This window comes from Ceratotherium simum, chromosome 21 (genome assembly GCF_057802395.1).
Source record: "Ceratotherium simum simum isolate JZ-2026a chromosome 21, ASM5780239v1, whole genome shotgun sequence".
Lineage (NCBI taxonomy): Eukaryota > Metazoa > Chordata > Mammalia > Perissodactyla > Rhinocerotidae > Ceratotherium > Ceratotherium simum.
Genome location: NC_141920.1, coordinates 50579186 through 50604380, shown reverse-complemented (window position 1 = coordinate 50604380; position 25195 = coordinate 50579186). Strand labels below are relative to the sequence as shown.

At 46.6% G+C, this 25195-nt stretch overlaps 1 protein-coding gene across 1 annotated transcript in view; it reads right to left on the bottom strand.

Annotated features, from left to right (window-relative positions):
• PYGB (glycogen phosphorylase B) overlaps positions 1 to 12803 on the bottom strand; it is a 58113-nt gene extending 45310 nt beyond the window's left edge. Inside the window, exon 1 of the mRNA XM_004441928.3 lies at positions 12466 to 12803. Within this exon, the coding sequence (XP_004441985.1) occupies positions 12466 to 12708 (243 nt within the window). The 5' untranslated portion in view covers positions 12709 to 12803. The remainder of the gene's footprint in view (positions 1 to 12465) is intronic.
• Positions 12804 to 25195: the final 12392 nt, after the last annotated feature.

The window sequence follows — 25195 nt, the reverse complement described above, 5'->3', positions numbered from 1 at the left end:
AGCCGGGAGAGAATATTTGCAAAACATACATCTGACAAGGGGTTGATCTCCATAATATATAAAGAACTCACACAATTGAACAACAAAAAAACAAACAACCCGATCAAAAAAAGGGCAGAGGAAATGAAGAGACACTTCTCCAAGGAAGATATACAGATGGCCAATAGGCACATGAAAAGATGCTCAACATCACTAATCATCAGGGAAATGCAAATCAAAACAACACTAAGATACCACCTCACGCCTGTTAGAATGGCTATAATCACCAAGACAAAAAACAACAAATGTTGGAGAGGATGTGGAGAAACAGGAACCCTCATACACAGCTGGTGGGAATGCAAACTGGTGCAGCCTCTATGGAAAACAGTATGGAGATTCCTCAAAGAATTAAAAATAGAGATGCCCTATGATCCAGCCATCCCACTACTGGCAATCTATCCAACGCACCTGAAATCAACAATCCAAAGAGGCTTATGCACCCCTATGTTCATTGCAGCATTATTCACCATAGCCAAGAAGTGGAAGCAACCTAAGTGTCCCTCGACTGACGATTGGATTAAGAAAATGTGGTATATATACACAATGGAATACTACTCAGCCATAAAAAAAGACAAAATCGTCCCATTTGCAACAACATGGATGGGCCTGGAGCGTACTATGTTAAGTGAAATAAGCCAGAAAGAGAAAGACAAACACTGTATGATCTCACTCATATGTGGAATATAAACCAACACATGGGAGAGAAAACTGGACTGTGGTTACCAGGGGCAGTGGGAGTGGGGGTGGGGGGTGGGGGGTGGGCACAAGGGGTGAAGGGAGTCATATATATGGTGATGGACAAAAATGTACAACCCAAAATTTCACAATGTTAGAAACCATTAAAACATCAATAAAAATGTACAACCCAAAAAAAAAAAAAAAGTACAAAGTTGGAGGACCCACACTTCCTAATCTCAAACCTTACTACAAAACTAAAGTCATCAAGACTGTGTGGTACTGGCACAAGGATGGACACATGGAGCAACAGACTAGAACAGAGTCCAGAAATAAACCTTGACATTTACAGTCAAGTGATTTTCCACAAGGATGCCTACAGAGTTCAGTAGGGAAGAATCATCTCTTCAAGCAATGGTGCTGCTACAACTGGACATCCACATGCAAAAGAATGAAGCTGGGGGCCGGCACAGTGGCGCAAGCGGTTAAGTGCGCGCGCTCCACTGCCGCGGCCCCGGGTTCGCCGGTTCGGATCCCGGGCGCGCACTGACACACCGCTTGTCAAGCCATGCTGTGGAGGCGTCCCACATAAAGTGGAGGAAGATGGGCATGGATGTTAGCCCAGGGTCAGTCTTCCTCAGCAAAAAAGAGGAGGATTGGCGGATGTTAGCTCAGGGCCGATCTTCCTCACAAAAAAAAAAAAAAAAGAATGAAGCTGGAACCCTACTTTACACCATATACAGAAATTAATTCAAAATGGACAAAAGACCTAAACGTAGGAACCGAAACTACAAAACTTTAGAAGAAAACACAGGAGTAAATCTCCATGACCTTGGATTAGGCAATGGCTTCTTTCGATGATATGACATCAAAAACACAAGTAACAAAAAATAGATAAATTGGACTTCACAAAATTAAAAACTTTTTATACCATAAATAAAGTAAAAAAGACAACCCACAGAATGGGGCAAAATATTTGCAAATCATATAACTGATAAGAGATCTGTATATAAAATATGTATACAACTCAATAATAAAAAGACAACCCAATGGTTGGTTGGGCAAAGGATCTAAATAGACATTTTTCCAAAGAAAATACAAATTGTCAATAAACACATGAAAAGATGCCTAACACCACCAACCACAAGGGAATGCAAATCAAAACCACAATGAGATACCACGTCACATCCACTAGGACGGCTATAACCAAAAAGTCATCAGATAATAACAAATGTTAGCTAGGACGTGGACAGATCAGAACCCTCATACACAAATGGTGGGATTATAAAATGGCACAGCTACTTTGGAAACCAGTCTGGCAGTTTCTCAAAAAGTTAAACAGAGTTACTACTCGGCCCAGCAAGTCCACTCCTAGGCATATATCCAAAAGAAATGAAAACCTATGTTCACTCAAAAACTTGTATGTAATAGCCAAAAGGTGGAAACAACTCAAATGCCCATCAATTGATGAATGGATAAATAAAATGTGGTATATCCATATAATGGAATATTATTCAGCCATAAAAAGGAATCAAGTACTGACACAGGCTACAGCAAGAATGAACCTAAAAAACATTATACTAAATGAAAGAAGCCAGTCACAAAAGACCACATACTATATAATTCCTGTTATATGGAATATAGGTAAATCTATAGAAACAGAAAGTAGATTAGTAGTTGCCTAAGGCTAGGGGGATAGGGAATTTGGGGTGATAGCTAAAAGGTGTGGGGTTTATTTTTGGGGTAATGAAAACATTCTAAAATTAATTGTGGTGATGGTTGCACAACTCTGTGAATAAACCAAAACCACTGAACTGGGCACTTTAAATGGGTGAATTATATGGTATGTGAATTTTATGTCAGTAAAGCTGTTACCAAAAAAAAGTTGAAATAATGTACAAAAATTGGAGAGATTACAGTAAAATAAATGCTGTATATAAAACATACACTTGTAAAGACAGTAGAATAAAAAGGCCTCTGCCTGCTTCTCTCTAACACTCACCAACTATTAGAAAATAGAGGTGGAGGGGCCAGCTCCATGGCTTAGCGGTTAAGTGTGCGCGCTCCACTACTGGCGGCCCGGGTTCGGATCCTGGGCACGCACAGATGCACCGCATGTCCGGCCATGCTGAGGCCGCGTCCCACATACAGCAACTAGCAGGATGTACAACTACAACATACAACTATCCACTGGGGCTTTGGGGGAAAAAAGGAGGAGGATTGGCAATAGATGTTAGCTCAGAGCCAGTTTTCCTCAGCAAAAAGAGGAGGATTAGCATGGATGTTAGCTCAGGGCTGATCTTCCTCACAAAAAAAAAACAACAACAAAAAAAGAAAATAGAGGTGGAAAGTTAGCGCAGGTAGAACTAAACTAGAAAACTGGCCCTTGTGCCACTTTGCCACCAAGGAGCAGGGTGGGGACAAGGGTGACTATCCAGTGCTTGTCTCTGCTTTCTGAAGACAAGGAAATGATAAAGCACTTCACATTCACATATGCACACTCACACGTGCATGCACACACTCACACACACAGGTGCATACTCATACACGCATTCATGTGCATACTCGCACATGTGCACACTCACACTCGCACACATGCACATTCACTCACGTGTGTGCACACACACTAATGCACACACTCACAAATCTGGGAACACAAATGTGCTCCCTCCAGGCTGCACACACCAAGCCCCTGCCCTACTGTCCAGCTGTAAACAGCTGGTTCCCGAAGAATTCTCTCCACTCCGAGAGATGGAGTGAAGGATCCACATCCTGAAAATAAGAACAGGAAGACAGGACAGGAAACATAGTGGGCAAAGTACACCCAGCATTTACCAAGAGGCAAATGAAATGTGTAAACACAGACGCCTCCAAGAAGCCAAGAAACACTGATAAGACCAAGCACGGGCAAGAGTAAAATGAATAAGAAATGAAACAACTACAGAGAAGGAGGTGCCACTGAGTGCACAACAAGGGTGAAGCTGGAAACAAACACCTGGTTGAGGAAAAGTGAACAAAATGGCGGAAAAGCATGAAAAGGAGAGAAAAATATCCATCTGGAAGACAAAGGATACCTAACATCTGCATAATTAGTGTCCCTAAAAAAAGAAACTGAAGAAAATGTTAAAATTTTTTTCAATATATAATTTAAGAAAACTTCCTATACGTTTTTAAATCTACAAATTAAAAGAACATGCATACATACAAAAAAAACCATACAGGGCTCAGTCTTTGACGGCCTTTCTTTCCTTTTTTGATCATTAGAATGTACGCCTTCTAAATTACTATCCAAATTCTAACATCCTTTAAATCACAAACACAGCAGTGTAATGAATGAATTCACACCGCACACTAAGTACCCTACTGTCCTGTCTGCTCACGGTCCATTGCTTCTTCCTGACTTCTCATCATCCTGGACGTTATTTACACTACACTGCAACTGAGCTATTATTATATGGGGTTTTCATAGCACTGAGCCCCCTCCCTCCAGACAGGGCTTAATGACCAAACTTGAGAACACCCCGAGCCCAATAAACCCAGCTATCTGAGCAGAGCATGGAGAAGGTTTCCAGCACGATCATTCCCTTTCCCTATGCACACACGAAGGCTTGTTTCTCCCCCACACACCCACTTCTGGGGTTCTCCCCAAGAGGTTTTATAAAAAGTAGGTAGGTCAGGAATATAATCAAGATGTTTTTATTCTGCCCTTTACTATAAATATGTATTTTTAAAGTTGCTGTAGTTTGATCTTTCTGCCAAAGTTTCTAACTTTTAACTAGTATTAAGAAAATAACTTGATTACCTCTTTTTGTACGGGATGGATAGTGAGGCATAAAACGTTGGCTTAGTTTTTAAATCTTTGAATTTCTTTCATTTTTTTCCAAGCTGAGCACAGATGTCAAGGGTTCAGCAGTTTATTTAATTCTGCAGTGAGCGCTGGGCAGCCTCCTGCTGCAGCTCTGCATAAGAGGGGAGCAGAAGCAACATGGCAGCCAGGTGCCCTGGAACCCCACCCTCTCACAAGAGATGGGCGAGTCAGCACTAAGCCAGGCACTGCTGCAAGACCCTGCTTGCTGCAGCTCTGGACTCAGACTCGGCTTGTTGTTTTAGAGATTTGTGTTAAGAACTTTCATAGTTTCCTCAAGTATGTGGATTTTGTTTTCCCTGGTTTCCTTAAGATGGTTCAGAGTGAAAACCATCAAGCTGAAGAAGGCTCGCTGGAGGAGCTAGCCAAGGAGACGCATAAACTCTTGAACCGTGTGCACTGGGCTCTAAGCCAGAGGGGTGACCTAAGTCCCTTCACCTCTCTGAGAACACCACGTCCACCTTGGTGTTCAATACAGGGCTAGACCTGGACTCAAACAATGCTGGTGCCCTCACCAGGCCAGATTTTCAGGGAGCATTGGCAGTTCTGGAAAAAACTGCCTGAGAGCACAGGCTTGGTCCCAGAAGAAGCCTGGGGGACTGCCTGCAAAGGGCCAGCTCCTCGGTGGCCCTCAACTCTGCTGCTGCAGGCCCAAGGCCATGCCAGGCCCAGTCCAGCCGCTCTCCTGCCTCCCCGACCAGCATCTGTACAACCTTGCAGCAGAGCCGGGAGCGCTAGCTGGGGAGCCAGATGCGCCCTGCTTCAGCCTGAGAGAAAGAGGGACCCCTCCCCCTCTCTGCAGCAGCTCTGGGGGCCTGCTGCCTGCGGGGCTGAACTGGGCCACTCATCTCTCTTGCACGGTCCCTTCTCGCAATACGACCATAACAAGTGTTAAGTGGCCCAGAGGCAGCCTTTATTTTTTTTTAATTGGGTTTATTTATTACACGCAAAGCCTACATCAACAGGCAACATCACAGAAAAGCATAAACGAAGCTCTTCGGCACAAACAGATGGAAAGACGATCAACAATATATTAATCTTCTAAAGATATCTTAGGAGGTAATGAACTCTACCTGTGGAAATGGAGTTTAATATCAATAGGTAGAGCCTTATTTTGCTCTTTACACAACTGAGATTCATTAATAGAACTAGACTTTTAGAGTTCTCCAATTTCTTTTCCCTCTCCTAAAAGGGTGTTTAGAGTCTTTGTTTAACAGGAGGGTCTGAACGTCCTGTAGGAAAAGGAGAGAAAGAACTTTTCCAACACTCAGGGCAAAAAAACACAGATTGGGGCAACAGCTCTCACCACGAGGAAGAACCTGATTCTACGGGCAGGTCTGGCCAGAGACGTGTCATCTTGTGCCCAGGAAAACACAGCGACGCTGCTCTTGTCTATTAGAGTCGCTGTGCTGCAGCCACATCTTAACACACCAGGTGCCATCTCGCTGTGGCTAGGTGGGCACAGAGTGGCTCCCAGGCAGACTGCCGGCTCCCTGCCGCACAGGACAGAGCTGGCCCTGACATGACACAGGGACACTGACCACTGACCCAACACAGAGTGAGCACAGCGTTCCGCCAGCCAGCTCTGGTGGATCCCCAGCCTCTCCAAATGCACCAGGGCCGCCTCCCTGGCCGGACCTTTGCTCCCACAGGAAGAGAAGCCCACCTTCTCCTTGCCGCCCTTCCCATGCCAGGTGAGCCCAGTGAGAGGATTACTGGGATGGGGCGATCGTCTCACCTGCCAGACAGCTGCGGCTCATCCTCACCTCTACTCACCATGTCCGCTCCACTGCGTCCAAGGGGCTTTTTGGAGGGTCATGCCAGGGGCAGCTTTACAAAACCACTACTACGTTTGTGTAAGGATGCTTAGCATCATCTGCCACATCTCTTAAGCCCCCAATCAATGAAGGCACACTCAAGCACTTTCTTCTAGAAATAAGTGCCAGGGAAACTTGACTTCCCATGAGTAATTGGTCGATTTTGTCTCAACGTGGATCACAGATTTCCTTTTTCACTTTAGGTACTGGTCCCTAGGACTAGAACATGGGTCTGTTTGCTCAAAGTCAATTTGGAAAAGTAAAACATAATAAAATTCTAGAATGTGAGAACTTACAGGGATCTTAGAGATCACTTAGTGCTGTAGGAAACAAATCTATTTTGCACTCCATGACATTACACTGCTACAATCCTCAGCCTGCCGCCTTCCACGCCGTTAAGCTCTATAAAATGTCTACTCGCTCCCATCCCACAGCCAATCACAGAAGGCTCCTTATCACCGACAGATAAGCCGGAGCCTAAGCAATTTATGCTAAGTGATCTGGACTGTGTCAAACTACATTTCTAACTCATGTGGTACTAGTCAGCGTTTTAAATAGCCACTTCCACACTTCATTCTAAACTGTTGCAAGGATGAGAAAAGACACTCAGCTAAAACTGAAATTACATATAATTCCTACTCCAGAAGATCTCGTTGAAGGCATCTTTAACCAAACTTTTCTGTTGTCCAATTATTTTCTAAATTTGTGTTCTTTGCCTGCCCTTCACCGTTTCCTAAGAACCCCATTCTGTATAAGGTAGAAAAAAAGCCAGCTATCGCCTGTTGTTTATTTGCTTCATGTCTTAGTATGCAAGGGTTTCTAAATGGCTTAAAGCCTTGCTCTGTTTAATGAAAAAAAATTAGGTATGATCTGAAAAGGCTTTATAAAGTTCTCTCAATTTTCTTACTTGTATTTCTTATTAGTGGGACACTGGCTGAGTAAGGTCTGTGGATGACAGCACTGCGTCTATGTGAACATCCTGAGGTTAATCACGCCTGTGGTTGTGTAAGAGACTCTCCCCGCCTCTTGGAAGCACACACTCACATTTCTAGGGGTAAAGGAGCATCAAGTCTGCAACTTACTTCCAAATGGTTCAGAGAAAAAGTACATTAATATAGAGAGAAAAAGACATAACAAACGTGTTAAAAGGTTCAATGTTTGGGGAATCTGGGTGAAGAGTACATGGGAATTCTTTGCATTATTCTTGGAACTTTTTAAAGTCTGAAATCATGTAAAACAAAGCTTTAAAAAATCATTTAAAAAGGGCAGGGAGGGCCGGCCCCGTGGCTTGGCGGTTAAGTGCGTGCGCTCCGCTGCCGGCGGCCCGGGTTCAGATCCCGGGTGCGCACCGAGGCACCACTCCTCCAGCCATGCTGAGGCCGCGTCCCACATACAGCAACTAGAAGGATGTGCAGCTATGACAGACAACTATGTACTGGGGCTTTGGGGGAAAAAAAAAAAAAAAAAAAAAAAAAGGGCAGGGATGCAGAAGTGAGATCAGTATTTCATAAAGATACAAAGGCCCGGTGCAGCCATCCACACCACCTGGGTACTATGGTTCTCCAGAGAAACAATTAACAGGATATGTACATAGAGATGTATTTTAAGGAACTGGCTCATGTGATTGTGAAGGTCGAGACCAAAATCTGATTGGGAGTGGGCTGGCAGGCTGGAGACCCAAGGAAGAGTTGCATTTGGAGTACAAAGACAGTCTTCTGGCAGAATTCCTTCTTGCTGGGGAGGGTTGGGGGTGGGGATGGGAGGGTGGGGGTGTCAGCCTTTGTTCTATTTAAGGCCTTCAACTGATGGGAGGTGCACCCACATTATGGAGGGTAATCTGTTTTTACTCAAAGTCCACTGATTTAAAGGTTAATCTCATCCAAAAAAGCACCTTCACAGAAATATCCAGAATATCTGACTAAATATCTGGGCATCATGGCCCAGCCAAGCTAACACAAAAAATTAACTATCACAGCCTGTAAGAGAAGAGGCCAAACTCGTCCACAAAAATTCATGGCATGCGCTCCGGGAGGCTTCTTAATCTCACAAAATGATGGCTTAACCCTACCTTCCACTTGGCAAGCTGTCAGGGTAACTGTCAGCACAGAACATCTGCCCATCATCAGCTCCTAGCCAGAGAGAATAACTGAGCTATCTGCTATCAGGGAAGCCTGCCCACGGGACGCAAGGTCCACTTCACACAGACAGGTGGCAACACATCAGAACAACTGGGTGTGTTAAAAAGATTCCAGCGGCTGGTCCCACCACTGACCAATTAAAACAAAACCCCAGAAGTGGGGGTTACAGGCAGCCAGGCTGCAAAACACTGCCCTAGGTCCTCTTCCTTTAACTCTCGGGTCCAGCCAAATCATAAGATGAATTCTATTCATCATGATTATCTTATTAGAAAGACGTAATACCATTCTGCGGCAGAGCTGCTTTTCCTTAATCTACCACTGTGGTTATGCCATGAGCTTATGGCAAAGAGCCATAGTAAACTGATTATTTTATCCACAGCAGGGATGCAGTAGGCCAGGCACAGTAAACTGGCTATTCCATCCACTCAGGGCAGGGATGCAGTAGGCCAGCTGTCCACATTATCCAGCATCTGCTTTAACGACCCATGGAAGAAATCTCACACCTGCTCATTCTAGAAGTTATTGCAGAGACTCCACGACTCCCATCACTGGGCATGATCTGCCATTTGCTTTAGTTGCCAGAACTTATGTCTGCATTTTGGTCCTGACCTTGCACCTGAATTTAACCTTACTGTCCCTCCCCAACTTTCTCTTTGAGGTCTTCTATTAATTTGAACCTTTTGTGTCATATCTTACTTCAGCACTCTCAGATTCTTTTTGGATAGAGATGGAACATCAATATAAAATGGGAACATTTTATAAGCAAACTTAAAACCATAACGTTTTAGAACAGTTTAGGACCTCAGAAATGGATCACCTAGCTCAATCCCCCTTCATTTTACAGGTGAAAAAACTGAGGCCAAGAAAGGTTAAGAAATCCATCCAAGCCCCAGGTTGCACAGGCGGAACAGTAAAGCCAGGACAAAGGAGCTTGGACTCCTGCAAGCCATCCCTCGCCATCCAGTTCTGTGTTCCTGAGTCTGGAGTGGAGTCCCAGCCTTGCCATCACTTCAGAGAATCCTTGAACCATCTTTAGAACTAAGTGCTGCCTACTGCCAAGCGCAAACCTCTCAATTTTAGCCAGATTTTTTGACTTGCTGATCTGCCAGGCAGGTTGCTTTAAATCTCTTCCTCTGAGCACTCGAGTTTCAACTGTGTCCGCTGCTACCAAAAGCAGAGTTAAAAGAGTTATAAAACAATAGGTACAGCACGATACTATTATGTGTAATGAAAACAAATATTCCTACCAGTATAGAAAAAAAGACCTAGAATACAAAATGTTTATAGCATTTATAGGGTTATTACTAGGTGGTGAGATGACAGTTAATTTTTTCTTTTGGCTTATCTGTGTTTTCTAATTTTTCCTCCAACAATCATAAGGACTTGCATAATTGTTTAAAAAACAAAAATAATAAATAAAAGCACTCTAGTTTATTAAATATAGATCAGGCTACCCCAGCCTGAAGTTCTGTGGTACGAGTCCCTGAGGCCATTCCTAGGGGTGAGGGTGTGGCTCCGTGGGATTTTTACTGGGAGCTCCCCTCCCCTCGCAGGTTCTGACCCTCATGGGCTTGTTGCCGGTCCATTACAAGCAAACATACAACTTTTGCAGAAAAAGGAGATGACAAGCTCATTTTCAACATGAATTAGCCAGACTGGCTAATTAATTAGCCAGCACTTATATTCCAATTTTCCATTTTTAAATGGCTTTCTATCCAGAATAGGCAAACAATCTTCCATTTATGGGCTGTGTGGTTTCTTTACAAGAGAAAGGCTTCTGCCTGTAGCCACCACAGTAAACAATCAAAACTCAGACCTCTCACTGAGGATTAGCAAACCTGTTTTGTCAGAGGGATTAATTCTGTTTACGAAAGCCCATTTCCATAATCCCTGAGCCCATCACTAGCCTTTTCAGGATCTAAACATACATAAACACTCTAACAGGTGTGGGGGTATGTCCTGGTCCAGCTCCAGGGAAATACCCTTGAACATGCCCTTGTCGTCTACTACCCAGACAATAAAAATGATGTCGTGAATCAGAGCTCTGCCATCAGCAGGGAGTTCTGGGGCAGCCACTGCCTCTTGGGCAGTTTCCCTGGCAAAGTCATCCCAAGTCCTTGTTGTAAGAACCTGTTTTAGCCATTCGGTGCCACTTCTCTCTGTGCTGTCTTGCGTACTAAATATGAAGAGGCCCAGTTAGTATTCTACCAAATCTGTCCTTTTTACCATCTCTCTTTTAAAACACAGAGTGCCCTACGAGGCGGGCACGGTGGCGCAAGCGGTTAAATGCTTTCGTTCTGCTTTGGTGGCCCAGGGTTTGCAGGTTCGGATCCCGGGCGCACACCGACACACGGCTTGTCGGGCCATGCTGAGGCGGCGTCCCATATAAAGTAGAGGAAGATGGGCACGGATGTTAGCTCAGGGCCGATCTTCCTTGGCAAAAAAAGAGGATTGGCAATGGATGTTAGCTCAGGGCTAGTCTTCCTCAAAAAATAAATAAAAAAAATAAAAAACAGAGTGCCCCAGAATAAGTTTGGAAAAGCAATCAACATCACTCTTAGTAATTATTAAACATTTCTTAATGCCTCACAAAAATACTCTAAAATACTATCAACAATGCAACTACCCAGTGCCCAGGTATAGACTACAAATCAGATCTTTGCAAACTGGCTTCAGGCCTGCAAGCGTGTCCTTTCCTCATCAGTTTTCACTCTTTATCTTAGTATAGTAGAAAGGAGAAAATTCTCCATGGTCAAGAGCCAAAAAAAAAAAAAAACTGGCAGCAGGGGGCTGGGCAAGACTATGATATACCTGTCAAATTGAAAATGACCAATGATATTGGAGAAGGATATTCACTGACTTGGAAAGCTGTTGAAAAAGTTACAAATGTCAATAAATGAAACAGAAAAGCCACAAAACTGTATATGCAAAATATCTCTTTTTAAATGTGTAGGTATATTTAGGAGTAGAAAAAGATCCGAAAGGACATACACCTATATTCTAACACGGTTAAGAGTAATGGAGACACTTCAGTTACTTTTCTTTTGTGTGTTTTGTATTTTTCTGCTGTAAACATGTATTTTTGCAAGATATACAGAGAAGTAACAAGTACTCAATCTCCGTGAATTTTAACATAGTAAAGTTCTTCAAGGAAGGTTTGGGTACCTCAAAGATAAAGCCTTCTTTGAGGGCTCCTTCTGGGAGCTTCTGCCCCCTCCTGCTTTAGCGGGCATCCTCAACGATTTTCCTCTAATCACTGCTTAGCCAAAAAAAGCCCCACAATTCCCTGCAGATGACTGAGCTCACCCCCTTCAAACACTGCCCAGGCCCGGTTCCAGTACCCTTTTCTCCCACACGCTGCTGCAGAAAAACAAAGGCGGGGGTGGGGTTGGGGGGCACCGACGGTGCAGCCATCACGGAAGCACACGATCGGTCAACAAATCCTGGAAAATTCCGCCAGGATTCCAGGGCTCGGAAATTTCGAGGAGCAGCGCAGCCCTGCAAAGCCGGGCTCCTCACGCAAGGGTCCTTCGGGCTCCGCCCTGAGCAGAGGGAGCCAAGGCCAGACCCCCGGGGCCCGACTCCCACGGCTGTAGACGACAGCCCGAATCCGCTCTGAGCCCTGGGTGGCGGGGCGGGAAGGACCGGGTCAGGCCCGTGCAAAGCCGGCTGCCCCCCGGGAAAATACGGTGGGGGAGGCAGGGGCCCCACCCGAGGCTATTCTCCTCGGCCAGGGGCCAGAGCGTGGACCACCGGGGAGCTGCGGGGGCCGACGGGGCCCACGCTCAACCCAAACACACTCTGCCGCGGGGTCCCCGCGCGCGTCTCTCGGGGCAGAGAGCACGATCGCCGCAACAGCAGGGGCTGCGGGCCGCCGCCCTCCTCCGGGCGGGGCAGAGGCGCGGCCCGCGCCCGCCCTCGGCCGCCTCACCTTGGGGTCGCGCTCGTAGTAGTGCTGCTGCGTGCGGATCCAGCGGCCCACGAGGTGGTCGCGCACCGTGTGCGCTAGAGCGAAGAAGTAGTCGCGGGGCGTGGCCACGTTGCGGTCCTTGACCAGCGTGAAGTGCAGGTGCCGGTTGAAGCTCTTCCGCACCTCGGCCACGTCGCCCAGCCCCGCGATCCCGCGCACGCTGATCTGCTTCCGCTTCTCGCTGTCCGTCAGCGGCTTCGCCATCGCGCCGGCCGAGGAGCAGGAAAAACAGCTGGAGGAGAGCAGCGAGGACACGCAAACAAGAGGATGCTGCGACGACTCTGGCACCAGGGACCGCGGCGACGCCGGCTAGCGCGCGCCGCGCCTGCGCGCTGCGCCGGGGGCGGAGCCTCCGGGAGAGGCGGGGCCTCTGGAAGGAAGGGGTGGGGCCTCCTGGAGGGAAGGCGCCGCGGGGAGTGGCTTTAGTCCTTGGACGTTGGGAGTGGCGTCCTGTTTTATAGATGAGAAAGGCGAGGTGACCGCCCACGGCCACCGAAGAGCTGAGATCTGACCCCAAGTTGGCCGAGACCGGCAGAAGTGGGGGGCGACTAGAGGAGCTGGACGGCTCGGGAATCGAAGCGCGAGCTCCGCGATGCCCCTGCCCCCCAAGGTAGTCAGGAGGCAGGACCCTGCCCTCGGGGCTTTTGGGATTTCCGGGCGGTGTCCATCGCCTGCCCAAGGTCACCAGTTGCCCTCCACCCGAGTGCCCTGGTGCCGGGTGTGGCCAAGGCCTAGTTAACGTTAGGGGAAAGAGTACAGGTTGAAAGGCAACCACCAACGCCTGGTGGGCCTGGTCACCTGCGTTGTGGGCTGGGGTGGCTCTCAAAATACCAGTTAAAGTAAAACTTAGTTTATACTGAGAAAGCTCCACCCTGCCTGTGATCTCCAGACTGAGATGACAGACACTGTTCGTGAACAGGGGACAGCTTTCCCCAGGGCACGCTGTGGCCCTGAAGTATCACAACCCTTCCTTGAGGGACCACTGCTTCCTCACTCACTGAGAAACCTTGTTCCATAAATCACAGGCCCTCAGGCACTTTCCCCTTTAAATTAGGGCAGGAAGAAGGATCTGGGTCACTCTGACAGAGACGCAGCCTCCTCCATTCCACCCCAGGTGCAGCTTCCCACATCTGCTTAACGCGGTGGTTCCGAAGGAAATAGGGCCCAGTCCACTTGCACACAGCCCTGCTTTGCTTTGAGCCTGTGGGAACGCTGCTTCATGTCAGTTTCCCCAAACCCCACAGGAACTCTGCCTTTTCCTCTGTTCTCAGGAAGCCCCACGGTCCCACCACGTGCCTGCTCTCTCACTGCGGTGGGTCAGTAAACCCAATTTTGTGGGACTGCAGATTTGCTCCTGGTGGTCTAAGGCTGATGGGCTGCAAAAGTTCCTGACTTACACGGAGGTCCAAATTGCCCGCAGGAGATATCATGAAGGTCCAGGTGCAGGAGTTTTCCTGGTGTGACACTTTCCAAGTTATCTTCTCACCTGGACCCTCTTCCAGCTGCAGACTTCTCAGGGGACAATAAATCTGAACTGCACTCTTGCCCCACCTAGTCACATACCCACCTGCTTCAGCTCTTGAATTCAGTCCTGCACTAGCTATTCCCTCGGGATTTAAGCCAACAAGGTGGAACTTCAGTCACTGATGGCAGGACTATGAGATGCAGATTGTATCTGCAGACTGATGCAATCTCTCTGAGAGTTATCTGGAAATTCATGAAAGGAGTCATAAAAATTATTGTGCCCTATGACGAGCTGTACCACTCTGGGGCACAGATTTCAAGGAAAAGTTCAAAAAAACAAAAAACAAGTTGTCCAAGGATGTTTTCTGTTATGCTGTAGGTTATACTTAAAAGCTGGTAAAGGTTCAACCACTGAACCATGGAGCAGGCTGGGTAAGGAATGGGAGAGCTAACGGTTATTGCTTCCTACTGTGCTCCATGCATGTACTAACTCATGGTTCCCACAGATAGCCTTCTGTGACCACCACTTGACTATGCAGAAGCAGAACTGCAGAGAAGTTAAGATGCTTCCCTAAACTCAAACAGCTAGTAAGGGAAACCACCAAGATTCACCCCCAGGGCCAAGTCCTGCTCCACTGCGTGAGCCCACACAATTTCTCTATACTCAAAATTAATATCATAAACTATTGTGTTGCTAAAGGGAATGACAATTTTCATAACCAACTAGGAAGGTGTAAAGGATGATACAATAATGATAAATGAAAAGACAGGAATAAGAAGGATGTGATGCAGAAATGACAGTAATGTTAGTGTTTGCAAATGAACACAGACCTGGCCTTTCAGGAAATGGGAGGCAAACAACAAATGCATTATTTTTGAGAGGTAGGTAATTGTAAAGCTCAGTAGAATGAAGATTACCCAGCTAGAATGACATTGTAGAATTGGGTCTCTCCCTTCACTGGGGTAGGTAAACAGATATTCTTAGTGACAATGTATACACATTGATGTTAAAAAAAAAATCCTTCAGACCAGAGTGATACTAAAAGGAAATAAAACAGGAGTAAGGAGGAAGGAAGCAAGCTCTTCTCTACAGAAAGATGCCAGGTAAACGTAGGAGTGGACAGTGGCTGCAGGGGAACACGATTTTCATTCAGTCTCAAAGTATCACCCCACAGATCACCTTATTAGTTATAAAGAGGAAAAGGCATTTTACAATGGAGAGAGATGACAGACTCCAGCCTCATGAAGTGATTCAACCTAGCATCACCAATAAGGGGACAAACCGAGACTTGTGCCTCCTGATTCAAGGCACTGGGAAGGACACAACATCACTTATAGTATAGAATTATAATACAGTTTACTATATATACCATAGTAATATAGTAAAGACTCCTAGGACCCAGCCTACAGACGTGCAGATAATAACCAACTAGGGCAGTTTCCCAAACTTGCTGATAAGAACTCTCTGTAGGGCTTGTTACAAGCAAAGCCCCAAATCCAGAATTCCAAGGGCATTCTTTTTACTGTGCAAATGTGGGAATCTTTGCCCCAGGCAGCCTTTATAACCCAGCACCCAGGTCCTGGTTCTAGTAGGAAGGCTAGTACAGATGTCCCCCCTTATCCACAGGGGACATGTTCCAAGACCTGCAGTGGATGCCTGAAACCGTGGATAGTACCGAACCCTACATATATGCTTTTTTTCTATAATCCATACCTATGATAAAGTTTAATTTATAAATTAGACACAGTAAGAGATTAACAATAATTAATAGAAAAATTATAATAATATACTGTAATAAAAGTCACTGTAGGTCTTAGCGACCTCAGCATATGATTTTTTGTCCTTTCTTATGAAGTCCAGCACTCTCACCTTTTCACTTAAAGGAAGTACGGCTTCTCTTTGGCATATCCGAATGGCCAGCATCACTCCTCTTGCACCTTGGGGCCATTGTTAAGTAAAACAAGGGTTACTTGAACGCAAGTACTGCGATCTGATAACCCAGACAGCTACCAAATGACTAACGGGCAGGTGGCATATACAGCATGGATAAGCAGGACAAAGGGATGATTCACGTCCTGGGTGGAATGCAGCAGGACAGTGTGAGATTTCATCACACTACTCACGACGGTGTGCAATTTAAAACTTACGAATTGTTTATTTCTGAAATTTTCCACGTAATATTTTCAGACCACAGTTGACCATGGGTAACTGAAACAGTGGAGAGTGAAACCACGGATAAGGGGGGACCACTGTAAATGCACCATGGAGTTGCCCAGTGTGCGGCTGGAGGGACACCGTCTCATCATGCTCAGCTGGGCCTTGAGGCCAATGTCTGTGACCCAGGCCTAAGGTTCCTACTTCTTAAGTGATTGTGAGACTAGTTCTAAAGCCAGGTGGCAAGAGTAAGCCTGAGATGTCCACCTCATGGACTCACTCAGGTGCTTCCCTCCTCCTCCAGAAGGGAGGGTGGCGCAAACAGCAGTTGGTGAGGGACAGGGGCGATGAACATGCTAAAGAAAGAAGGTGGTGGTCATACCTCAGGGCCATCACCCTGCCATCCTCCAAGCCAGAAACATTCCCCTGCTTTGGGGGATTGAACTGGACAAGCCCTTGGAGTTTTGATGATTACCCTGGAGTTGAATATTAGACTGGACTTTCTGCTGCTCCAGAGTGACCTGGGGGACCACGGTTTCATCCAAGGGGCAGGGCGAACCGACAGCCTGGAGGGCTCAGGGGGCCAGGCGCAGCAGAACTCTGATGTGCATGCCTGCACCTACCATCTCCTGCTCATTCAAGGTCAGGCCCCCGTGAGGAAAGCAGCACCTAGAGGAACAGGGGTCTTCAATATCGCTCTGTCACTCAGCAGAAACCTCCTGGCATCGCATGGAGCAGAAGGTTCCAATCAGCAGGCAGCCCTGGTTGTAGCACTGCCTGTCTCTCCAGGAGTTTGTTAAGCTCACAGTGAGAAAGTCTCAGTCTTTGCACAGCTTATATTAATGTAAATGAATGATAACCACCGCCTGTGGAAGTCACCCTGGAAAGCACGAGTCTCTGAATTGGTTGGCTGTGCTATCCAAGTGTGCCTGCACATCCCCTCAGAGGGCTGGGGAGGAGTGGGGACTTGTGCTTGCTGTGTGCCCTGGTGGGGTCAGCAGCCCTGTGAGGTGGGGCTGAGTGAGGCTGAGACGCCCCTCAGGCTGGAAGAGGAGGTGCTTGGTCCACAGCACCTGCTCCTCTGGCCTGTGAGCTCCCAAAGTCTTCAGCATTCATCCAACACTTGCTCTGCACGACTCTGGGCCACGTGCTATGCTCCACATGCACAGGAGACACAAAGACAGTGGGCGGGAAAGAGAGAAGGGCTGTTACAAGACGGCGAGACCGTCAAAGAGGAACTTCAGGATGCTTTCTGTGTGATGAGCTGTGTAAAAATCCCATAAGAAAGCCAGGGTAAAGAGCTCCATTATCCTTTAAGGCTCCTTGAGTCAGATTTCTACCTTCTTGGAAGCATCTTCAGGTAGGGTCAAGCCTCCAGGAGGCCCAGCTTCACCTGGGTTACAGTTACAGCAGGTCCCTTAGATGGTGCTTCCTGTAAGAATCACCTGGGGGTCTGGTTAGGAAGCTGATTCTGATTCAGCAGGTCTGAGGTGGGGCCACATTTTGCATTTCAAACAATCCCCCAGGTCCTGGGAGCATCTTAAGAGCCAAGGCTTTAAGGTGCAAGCCCCGGACAGAAGTTTTTAACGATGAAGATTATTGGAAAGGAGGTGTTGAAGAATCCATACTCCCTGCTGCAGAGTCCTGAGAGGGGAGGGGAGCAGGCAGCTCCTCAAGGCAGCTGGGCCGGACAGCGGGGTCCCCCCAGTACACATAGCTCTCTTCTGACCTGGAGTTTCCAGACTGTGCTGTGATTCTGGGTCAGCTGACCCCTGGGCTATGAGGGACAATTAATGCCTTTTTGGGGACCAGGTATGCCACACCATAAATACATCAAATTCTTTCTTTCTTTTTATTAACTGGTATCTCCTGAGACTTGCTACATGACAATTTCCTGCCACGTGCTTACGCCTGGATGAATGAATGAAGCTGAGTTTCCCAACATGCAGAGCTGAGAATGAGGTCCTGGACTTGTGCTCCACTCCCGCCTACCTCTCTCTCCCTCTCCACGCATGAGATTCTGTCTCAGCACCCTTTCCCCTTCCAAAGCCAGGGACACCTGCTTCCTACCTGCAGGCCCTGGGCTTGGGAGCCCCCTTGCTCTTTCTCGCCAGCAACCATCAGGTCTGCACCCACTGTCATCACCGCTCGTGTTCCTCAGGGCCGTCTTTGGGTCCCTGGCTTCAGTCCTGCTCCCACCGACCCTCATCTCATCTTGGCCTCTGTCATTTCTACATCTACAAGAGTCCTTACAGGTAGGGACCTTTCACCACTTTGAAAAACTGACAGTATTCACTATAGCTAAGCAAACACCTAGCTCTGACCCAGCAATTCTACTCCAAAGAAAATATCCAACAGAAATGAATGCTCATGCCAACCAAAAGGCATGTACAAAAATGCTCCTAACAGCCCTATCCAAAACAGTCCCAAACTGGAAACCATGCAAATGTCCATCAACACTGGAGTGGATAAATAAATCGTGGCATGTTCCCACAGTTGAATAATCTGCAGCCATGTGAATGATCAACCACACCCAATAAGACAGATGAATAATGCTGGGTGAGAGAAGTCAGCACTGATGAGCACATCCTGAAGGGTTCCGTTTACATGAAGTTCAAGGACAGGCAGACCTCTAGGCTGCCAGACCTAAGGATGATGGTTGAACGTTAGGCGTAGATATAATTGGGGGTAGGTGGGTGTAAGTGAGCCTGTGGGGTCTGGGAAAGCTCTTTATTGCAGTGTGGTGTATCACACACACACTTAGGAGCCGCCCCTGTGGGGAGCATCTGTGTGTGTGGTGGAAGCCACTGGGGCAGGGCCTGGGGTTCACACTGTGCAGCCTATGGCCTTCCCCCATCTTCCTCCCCTACTTATCCTGGCTCCTTGCCCACCACCTACATCCAACAGGGCTCCAGATCCTTCTTTAGGCCAGTGGCTTCCTGCCTGCTTCCAGATCAGAAGCCAATGACACAGAGGCCTGGTGGTCCCACCTCCTCCTCCAGGCTCCCAAGGACTCTGTCTCAGCAGCCGCTCGTCTTAGGCGGAAGTCTGGGGCCTCTAGCCGTTTTGTTCCCTGTGGCTCTAGTCTCCCCTTCATCCATCCTCAGCTGCTCTGTTGGGTCCTCTTGCTGGAAGTCCTCCAGTAGTTTCCTCATGGGCTCCCCTGCCTCTCAGACACTCCCGAGGACCATCCTACACGGGCTCAGACTGGACACTCCCTCAGCAGAGGGCTGAGCCCAGCACTGGTCCTACAAACTACTACCCTATCAGGCTAGCTTCCTAGGCCAGTCTCAACCCCTCCCTGGCAGGTCCTCAGGCTGGGCCTGGGGCTGGACAAAGGGGGACTTGAGGAGGTGGTAGGTGAAGGTGGGCACCCACCCACTTTTAAAGATTTTATTTATTTTCCCCCAAAGCCCCAGTAGATAGTTGTATGTCGTAGTTGCACATCCTTCTAGTTGCTGTATGTGGGACGCGGCCTCAGCATGGCCGGAGAAGCGGTGCGTCGGTGCTCGCCCGGGATCCGAACCCAGGCCGCCAGCAGCAGAGCGCGCGCACTTAACCGCTAAGCCACGGGGCCGGCCCCCACCCACTTTTAAATGATTGAAAAGAAATCGAAAGAATTCATGATATGTGAAAATTATATGAAATTCAAATTTCAGTGTCCATAAACCCAATGTGATTGGAACACAGCCACAGTCATTCATTTACATTTTGTCTCAGGCTGCTGTCACACTTCCACAGGAGAGCTGAGCACCTGTGACAGAGACCATGTGGCCTGCAAAGCCTAAAGTATTTACTATCTGCCCTTTAAAGATTTTATTTATTCATTTTTTCCCCCCAAAGCCCCAGTAGATAGTTGTATGTCATAGGTTCACATCCTTCTAGTTGCTGTACTTGGGACTCGGCCTCGCGTTGGACGGAGAAGTGGTGCCTTGGGGCGTGCCCGGGATCCGAACCCGGGCCGCCAGCATCAGAGCGCGCGCACTTAACCGCTAAGCCACAGAGCCGGCCCTACTATCTGCCCTTTATAGGAAGAATTTGCCACCCCCAACCTGGAGTGTGCACCCTGTGGGGAGGGACTCCTATGTCCCTAGCACTGCCTTCCACGCACAGGCCCCACGAGTGAACACTGGATAAAGTCGATCCCAGTGGTTCTCCATGCAGCCTGCCAGGCAAGGGTGGACAGGGGGTTGGGGAGGTGGCTGGCCTGGGCAGGATTCTTGAAGCCTCTTTAAAAATCACTAGATCACACGAGGGAAGTGCATGTTAAACCACAACGGGGTGCCAGAACTCACCTGCTGAATGGTTCACATTAAAATGACTGGCAGCAGCAAGTGTTGGTGAGAGCGCAGAGCCCCGCTAATGAGAGAGTAGAATGGTAGAGCCACAATGGAAAATAGTTTGGTTGTTTTTTTGGGGGGGGGAGGAAGATCAGCCCTGAGCTAACATCCGTCGCCAATCCTCCTCTTTTTGCTGAGGAAGATTGGCCCTGGGCTAACATCTGTGCCCATCTTCCCCTACTTTATATGGGACGCCGCCACAGCACGGCTTGACAAGCGGTGCGACGGTGCGTGCCCGGGATCTGAACCCGAGAACCCTGGGCCGCTGAAGCAGAGCACACACACTTAACCGCTACGCCACCAGGCAGGCCTGGTAGGTTCTTATAAAATAGTTCAACACACAGGCTGTCCCGGTGGCGCGTTGGTTAAGTGTGTGCTCTGCTTCGGCGCCTGGGGTTCACAGGTTCGGATCCTGGCGCACACCGATGAACTGCTTGTCAGGCCAGGCTGCATCCCATATAAAGTGGAGGAAGATGGGCACGGATGTGAGCCCAGGGCCAATCTTCCTCAGCAAAAAGAGGAGGATTGGCATCAGATGTTAGCTCAGGGCTAATCTTCCTCAAAAAGAAAAAAAAAATAGTTCAACATACACCTATCATATGACCCAGCCACTCCACTCTTAGGTATTCATCCAAGAGAAATAAAAACATATGTCCACAAAATGACTTATGCAAGAATGTTCACAGGACCCTTATCATTAAAGCCCCAAACTGGAAACAGCCCAAGTGACTATCAACAGAAAATGAAGAAGCAAAGTGTATACATTGAAATAATGGAATATTACTCAACAATAAAAAGGAATGAACTACCAATATGCACATTGACATGGGTCAATCTCACAAACATTATGCTCAACTGAAAGCCAGACACAAAAGAGCACATACCATACGATTCTATTTATATAAAGTTCCAGAACTGGCACAGGTAATGTGTCGTAATGGAAATCAGAACAGTGGCTGCCAGGGGCCAAGTGTGGGGAGATTGTCTAGGGACTTTCTGGGGTGACAGAATAGGGGTATGGCCTACAAGGGTGTGTGTACTTGTGAAAATTGGTTGAACTGTATACTTAAGATCTGTACATTTGACTATATGAAAATACCTCAATAAAAATATTCTTAAAAAAAATTCACGAGCCAGCCCTGATGGCCTAGTGGTTAAAGTTTGGAGCACTCCGCTTCAGCGGCCCATGGAACCACACCACTCGTCTGTCAGGAGCCAGGCTGTGCCAGCAGCTCACATAGAAGAACTAGAAGGAATCACAACTGAAATATACAACTATGTATTGGGGCTTTGGGGAGAAAAAAAAAAAAGAGAGAGAGGAAGATTGGCAACAGATGTTAGCTCAGAGTGAATCTTTCCCCGGGGGAAAAAAAACAAATTTCACTAAGTCAGAAGTAAAAGCTAGAAAGATCTTAACTGCCAAACACAGCCTCCATCAAACAGGCAGCCTTTGCAAATCTAGGCCTCTAGGAAGCAGCACCAAGTTCCCTCTGAGATTCATTTTGTGCAGAGGAATTCCAGCTGAAGCTCTGAGCCAACTGTGAAGAGTCCATCCAAGAGGGAAGTGAAGGAAAGCTTCCTGCAGAAAACCTATTTGCTCTGCTAACCGCTTAAGCTAGCTGTTTGCTTTGGGTGGAGTCCTGGCCAGGCACTCTCATTGAGAAAACAAGAGAATCGATGGCTCCACAATGAAATGTGGGGGGTGGGGAGGGAAGCTCAGTGTCCCTATCCTCAGGGTTTTCAATTCTCCTGTTTTCTTTTAGGCAACCTTTCATTATTCAGTAGGCAATTGAGGGCCCTTCCCCATGAGCCCAGTACCTGCAGGACCCAGGGGTTCACCAGGAAGGAGCAGACCTGACCCCGCCTCCAGGGAGGGGATCTTCTCTCAGCCCACAGGTCTAAGGGGAGACCATGATGAGAGTGAAAAAAGGCTAAGGGTGGCCTTTTCATTTTGTTGATGATTTTGTTTGCTGTGCAGAAGCTTTTTAGTTTGAAGTAGTCCCACTTATTTAATTTTGCTTTTGTTGCCTTTTCTTTCGGAGTCAGATCCAAAAAAATCATTGCCAAGACCAATGTCAAGGAGCATACTGCCTGTTTTCTTCTAGGAGTTTTATGGTTTCAGGTCTTGCATTCAAGTCTCTAATCCACTTTCAGTTAATTTTTATGTATGGTGTAAGATGGTGGTCTACTTTCATTCTTTTCCATGTGACTATCCAGTTTTCCCAGCACCATTTATTGAAGTACTGTCCTTTCCCCATCGTGTAGTCTTGCCTCCTTTGTCGTAAATTAATTGACCATATATGTGTGTTTATTTCTGGGCTCTCTATTCTGTTCCATTGATCCTTGTGTCTATTTTTATGCCAATACCATATTGTTTTAGTTACTGTAGCTTTGTGGTATAGTTTGAAATCAGGGAGCATGATGCCTCTAGCTTTGTTCTTCTTTCTGAAGATTGTTTTGGCTATTTGGTGTCTTTTGTGGTTCCATACAAATTTTTAGGATTGTTTTTTCTAGTTCTGTGAAAAATGCCATTGGAATTTTGATAGGGATTGTACTGTATATTGCTTTGGGTAGTATGGACATTTTAACATTAATTCTTCCAATCCATGAGCATGAAATATCTTTCCATTTATTTGTGTATTCTTCAATTTCCTTCATCAATGTCTTATAGTTTTCAGTGTATAGGTCTTTCAAAAGCTTCTGGACAGCAAAAGAAATCATCAACAAAATGAAAAGGCAACCTACTGAATGGGAGAAAACATTTGCAAATCAGATATCTGATAAGGAGTTAATATCTAAAATATATAAAGAACTCATATAACTCAATAGCAAAAAAACTAACACTCTGATTTAAAAAATGGGCAGAGGATCTGAATACACATTTTTTCAAAGAAGACATACAGATGGTCAACAGGTACATGAAAAGATGCTCAACATCACTAATCATCAGATTAGTGATCAAATCAAGACCACAATGAGATGTCATTTCACACCTGTTAGGATGGCTATTATCAAAAAGACAAGAAATACCAATGTTGGCAAGGATGTGGAGAAAGGGATGTGCACTGACGGTGGGAATGTAAACTGGTGCAACCACTATGGAAAACAGTATGCAAGTTCCTCAAAAAGTTTAAAATAGAACTACCATATGATCCAGCAAATTCCACTTGGGTATTTATCCAAAGAAATTGAAAACACTAATTCAAAAAGATATACACACCCCTCTCTCATTGCAGCACTATTTACAACAGCCAAAATACAAACCTAAGTGTCTGTTGATGGATAAACTGATAAAGATGATGAGGTATATATACAATGGAATACAACTCAGCCATAAAAAAGAATGGAGTCTTGCCATCTGCAACAACACGGATGGACCTTGAGTGCATCACGCTAAGTGAAATAAGTTAGAGAAATACAAATACCATATGATCTCACTTATATGTGGAATCTAAAAAGCAAAACAAACAAAAAACCAAGCTCACAGATACAGAGAACACATTGATGGTTGCTGGAGGCAGGCGAATGGGGGTGGGCAAAAATGGGTGAAGATGGTCAAAAGGTACAAACTTCCAGTTATAAAATAAATAAGTCATGAGGATATAATGTACAGCATGGTGACTATAGTTGACAATACTGTATTGCCTATTTGAAAGTTGCTAAGAGAGTAGATCTTAAAACTCCTCATCACACACAAAAAATTTGTACCTATGTATGGATGGTAACTAGACTTATTGTGGTGATCGTTTCGCAATGTATACAAATATTGAGTCATTATGTTGTACACCTGAAACTAATATAACGTTGCACGTCAATTATACAATTTAAAAAAAGTCACTGAGACTTCAAGATGTGATCTCACGTCTTCACTGGGTGAATTTGTTTCTGTTCTGAGGTTGGGTAAGAACAGCAAGTAAACCGTTGGGAGTGTTTCAAGTGAATTCCTTCCCTAAACTCTTCTGGCAGTCTCAACACTTTGTTTTCCGGAAAAAGTGTAGCCTTTTAAAAGGGTTCTTAACTCCCACAAGGGCCCCTAGCTCCACAGGTTTTTCATTACCTCCACCTGCCTAGAGCAATCGTGGTTCTCTGGACTGGCAAGGCTGCCATTTTGACCGCTTCATTATCTCATTGTTGAGACTTCATCCTCGCTCTTCATTAGGGCAGGGAAACATAGATGCCCTAGGCCACACAACAACTTCTCAGAACCTAACCCCAGAAGTCAAGACAAGGTCTCCCACTGGGACGCCTCAGCAACTCAACCTAAGATAGAGAGCTCATTGGCACTTTTTCTATTTTCTCAAGATGCTTAATGATCCATCCCTGCGAAGATGAAGGGGAAGCAAGCTGAACTCTCCTGAATATCAGAGAGTACATTTCATTTCATGTTAGAGAGTAAGAATCAGTTTAATTCCATTATTTTCTAATTTCTATCGCTGCATTCTTCTCTATCATCATTCAATTTAGGCTGCAATTTAACACAGATTTTAAATTCCCTATTAACATATGCTTCTAAGCAGCACTCTAAAACAAAACAACGTCCCTGCCCTTGGATGCGGCAGTGTCAGGATGGTTCATGCACGTGGATGTGGGCCCAGGAACCACTTGATGGGGGGGCTGTGGGTCCCATCATCCAGACATGGGAATGCCAGCAGCCACTGCAGGACCAAGGCAGCTCGGTGTGCACCAAGAAGGAACAGGATGGTGTGGGACATGTGGGCAGGAGGTAGTGTGT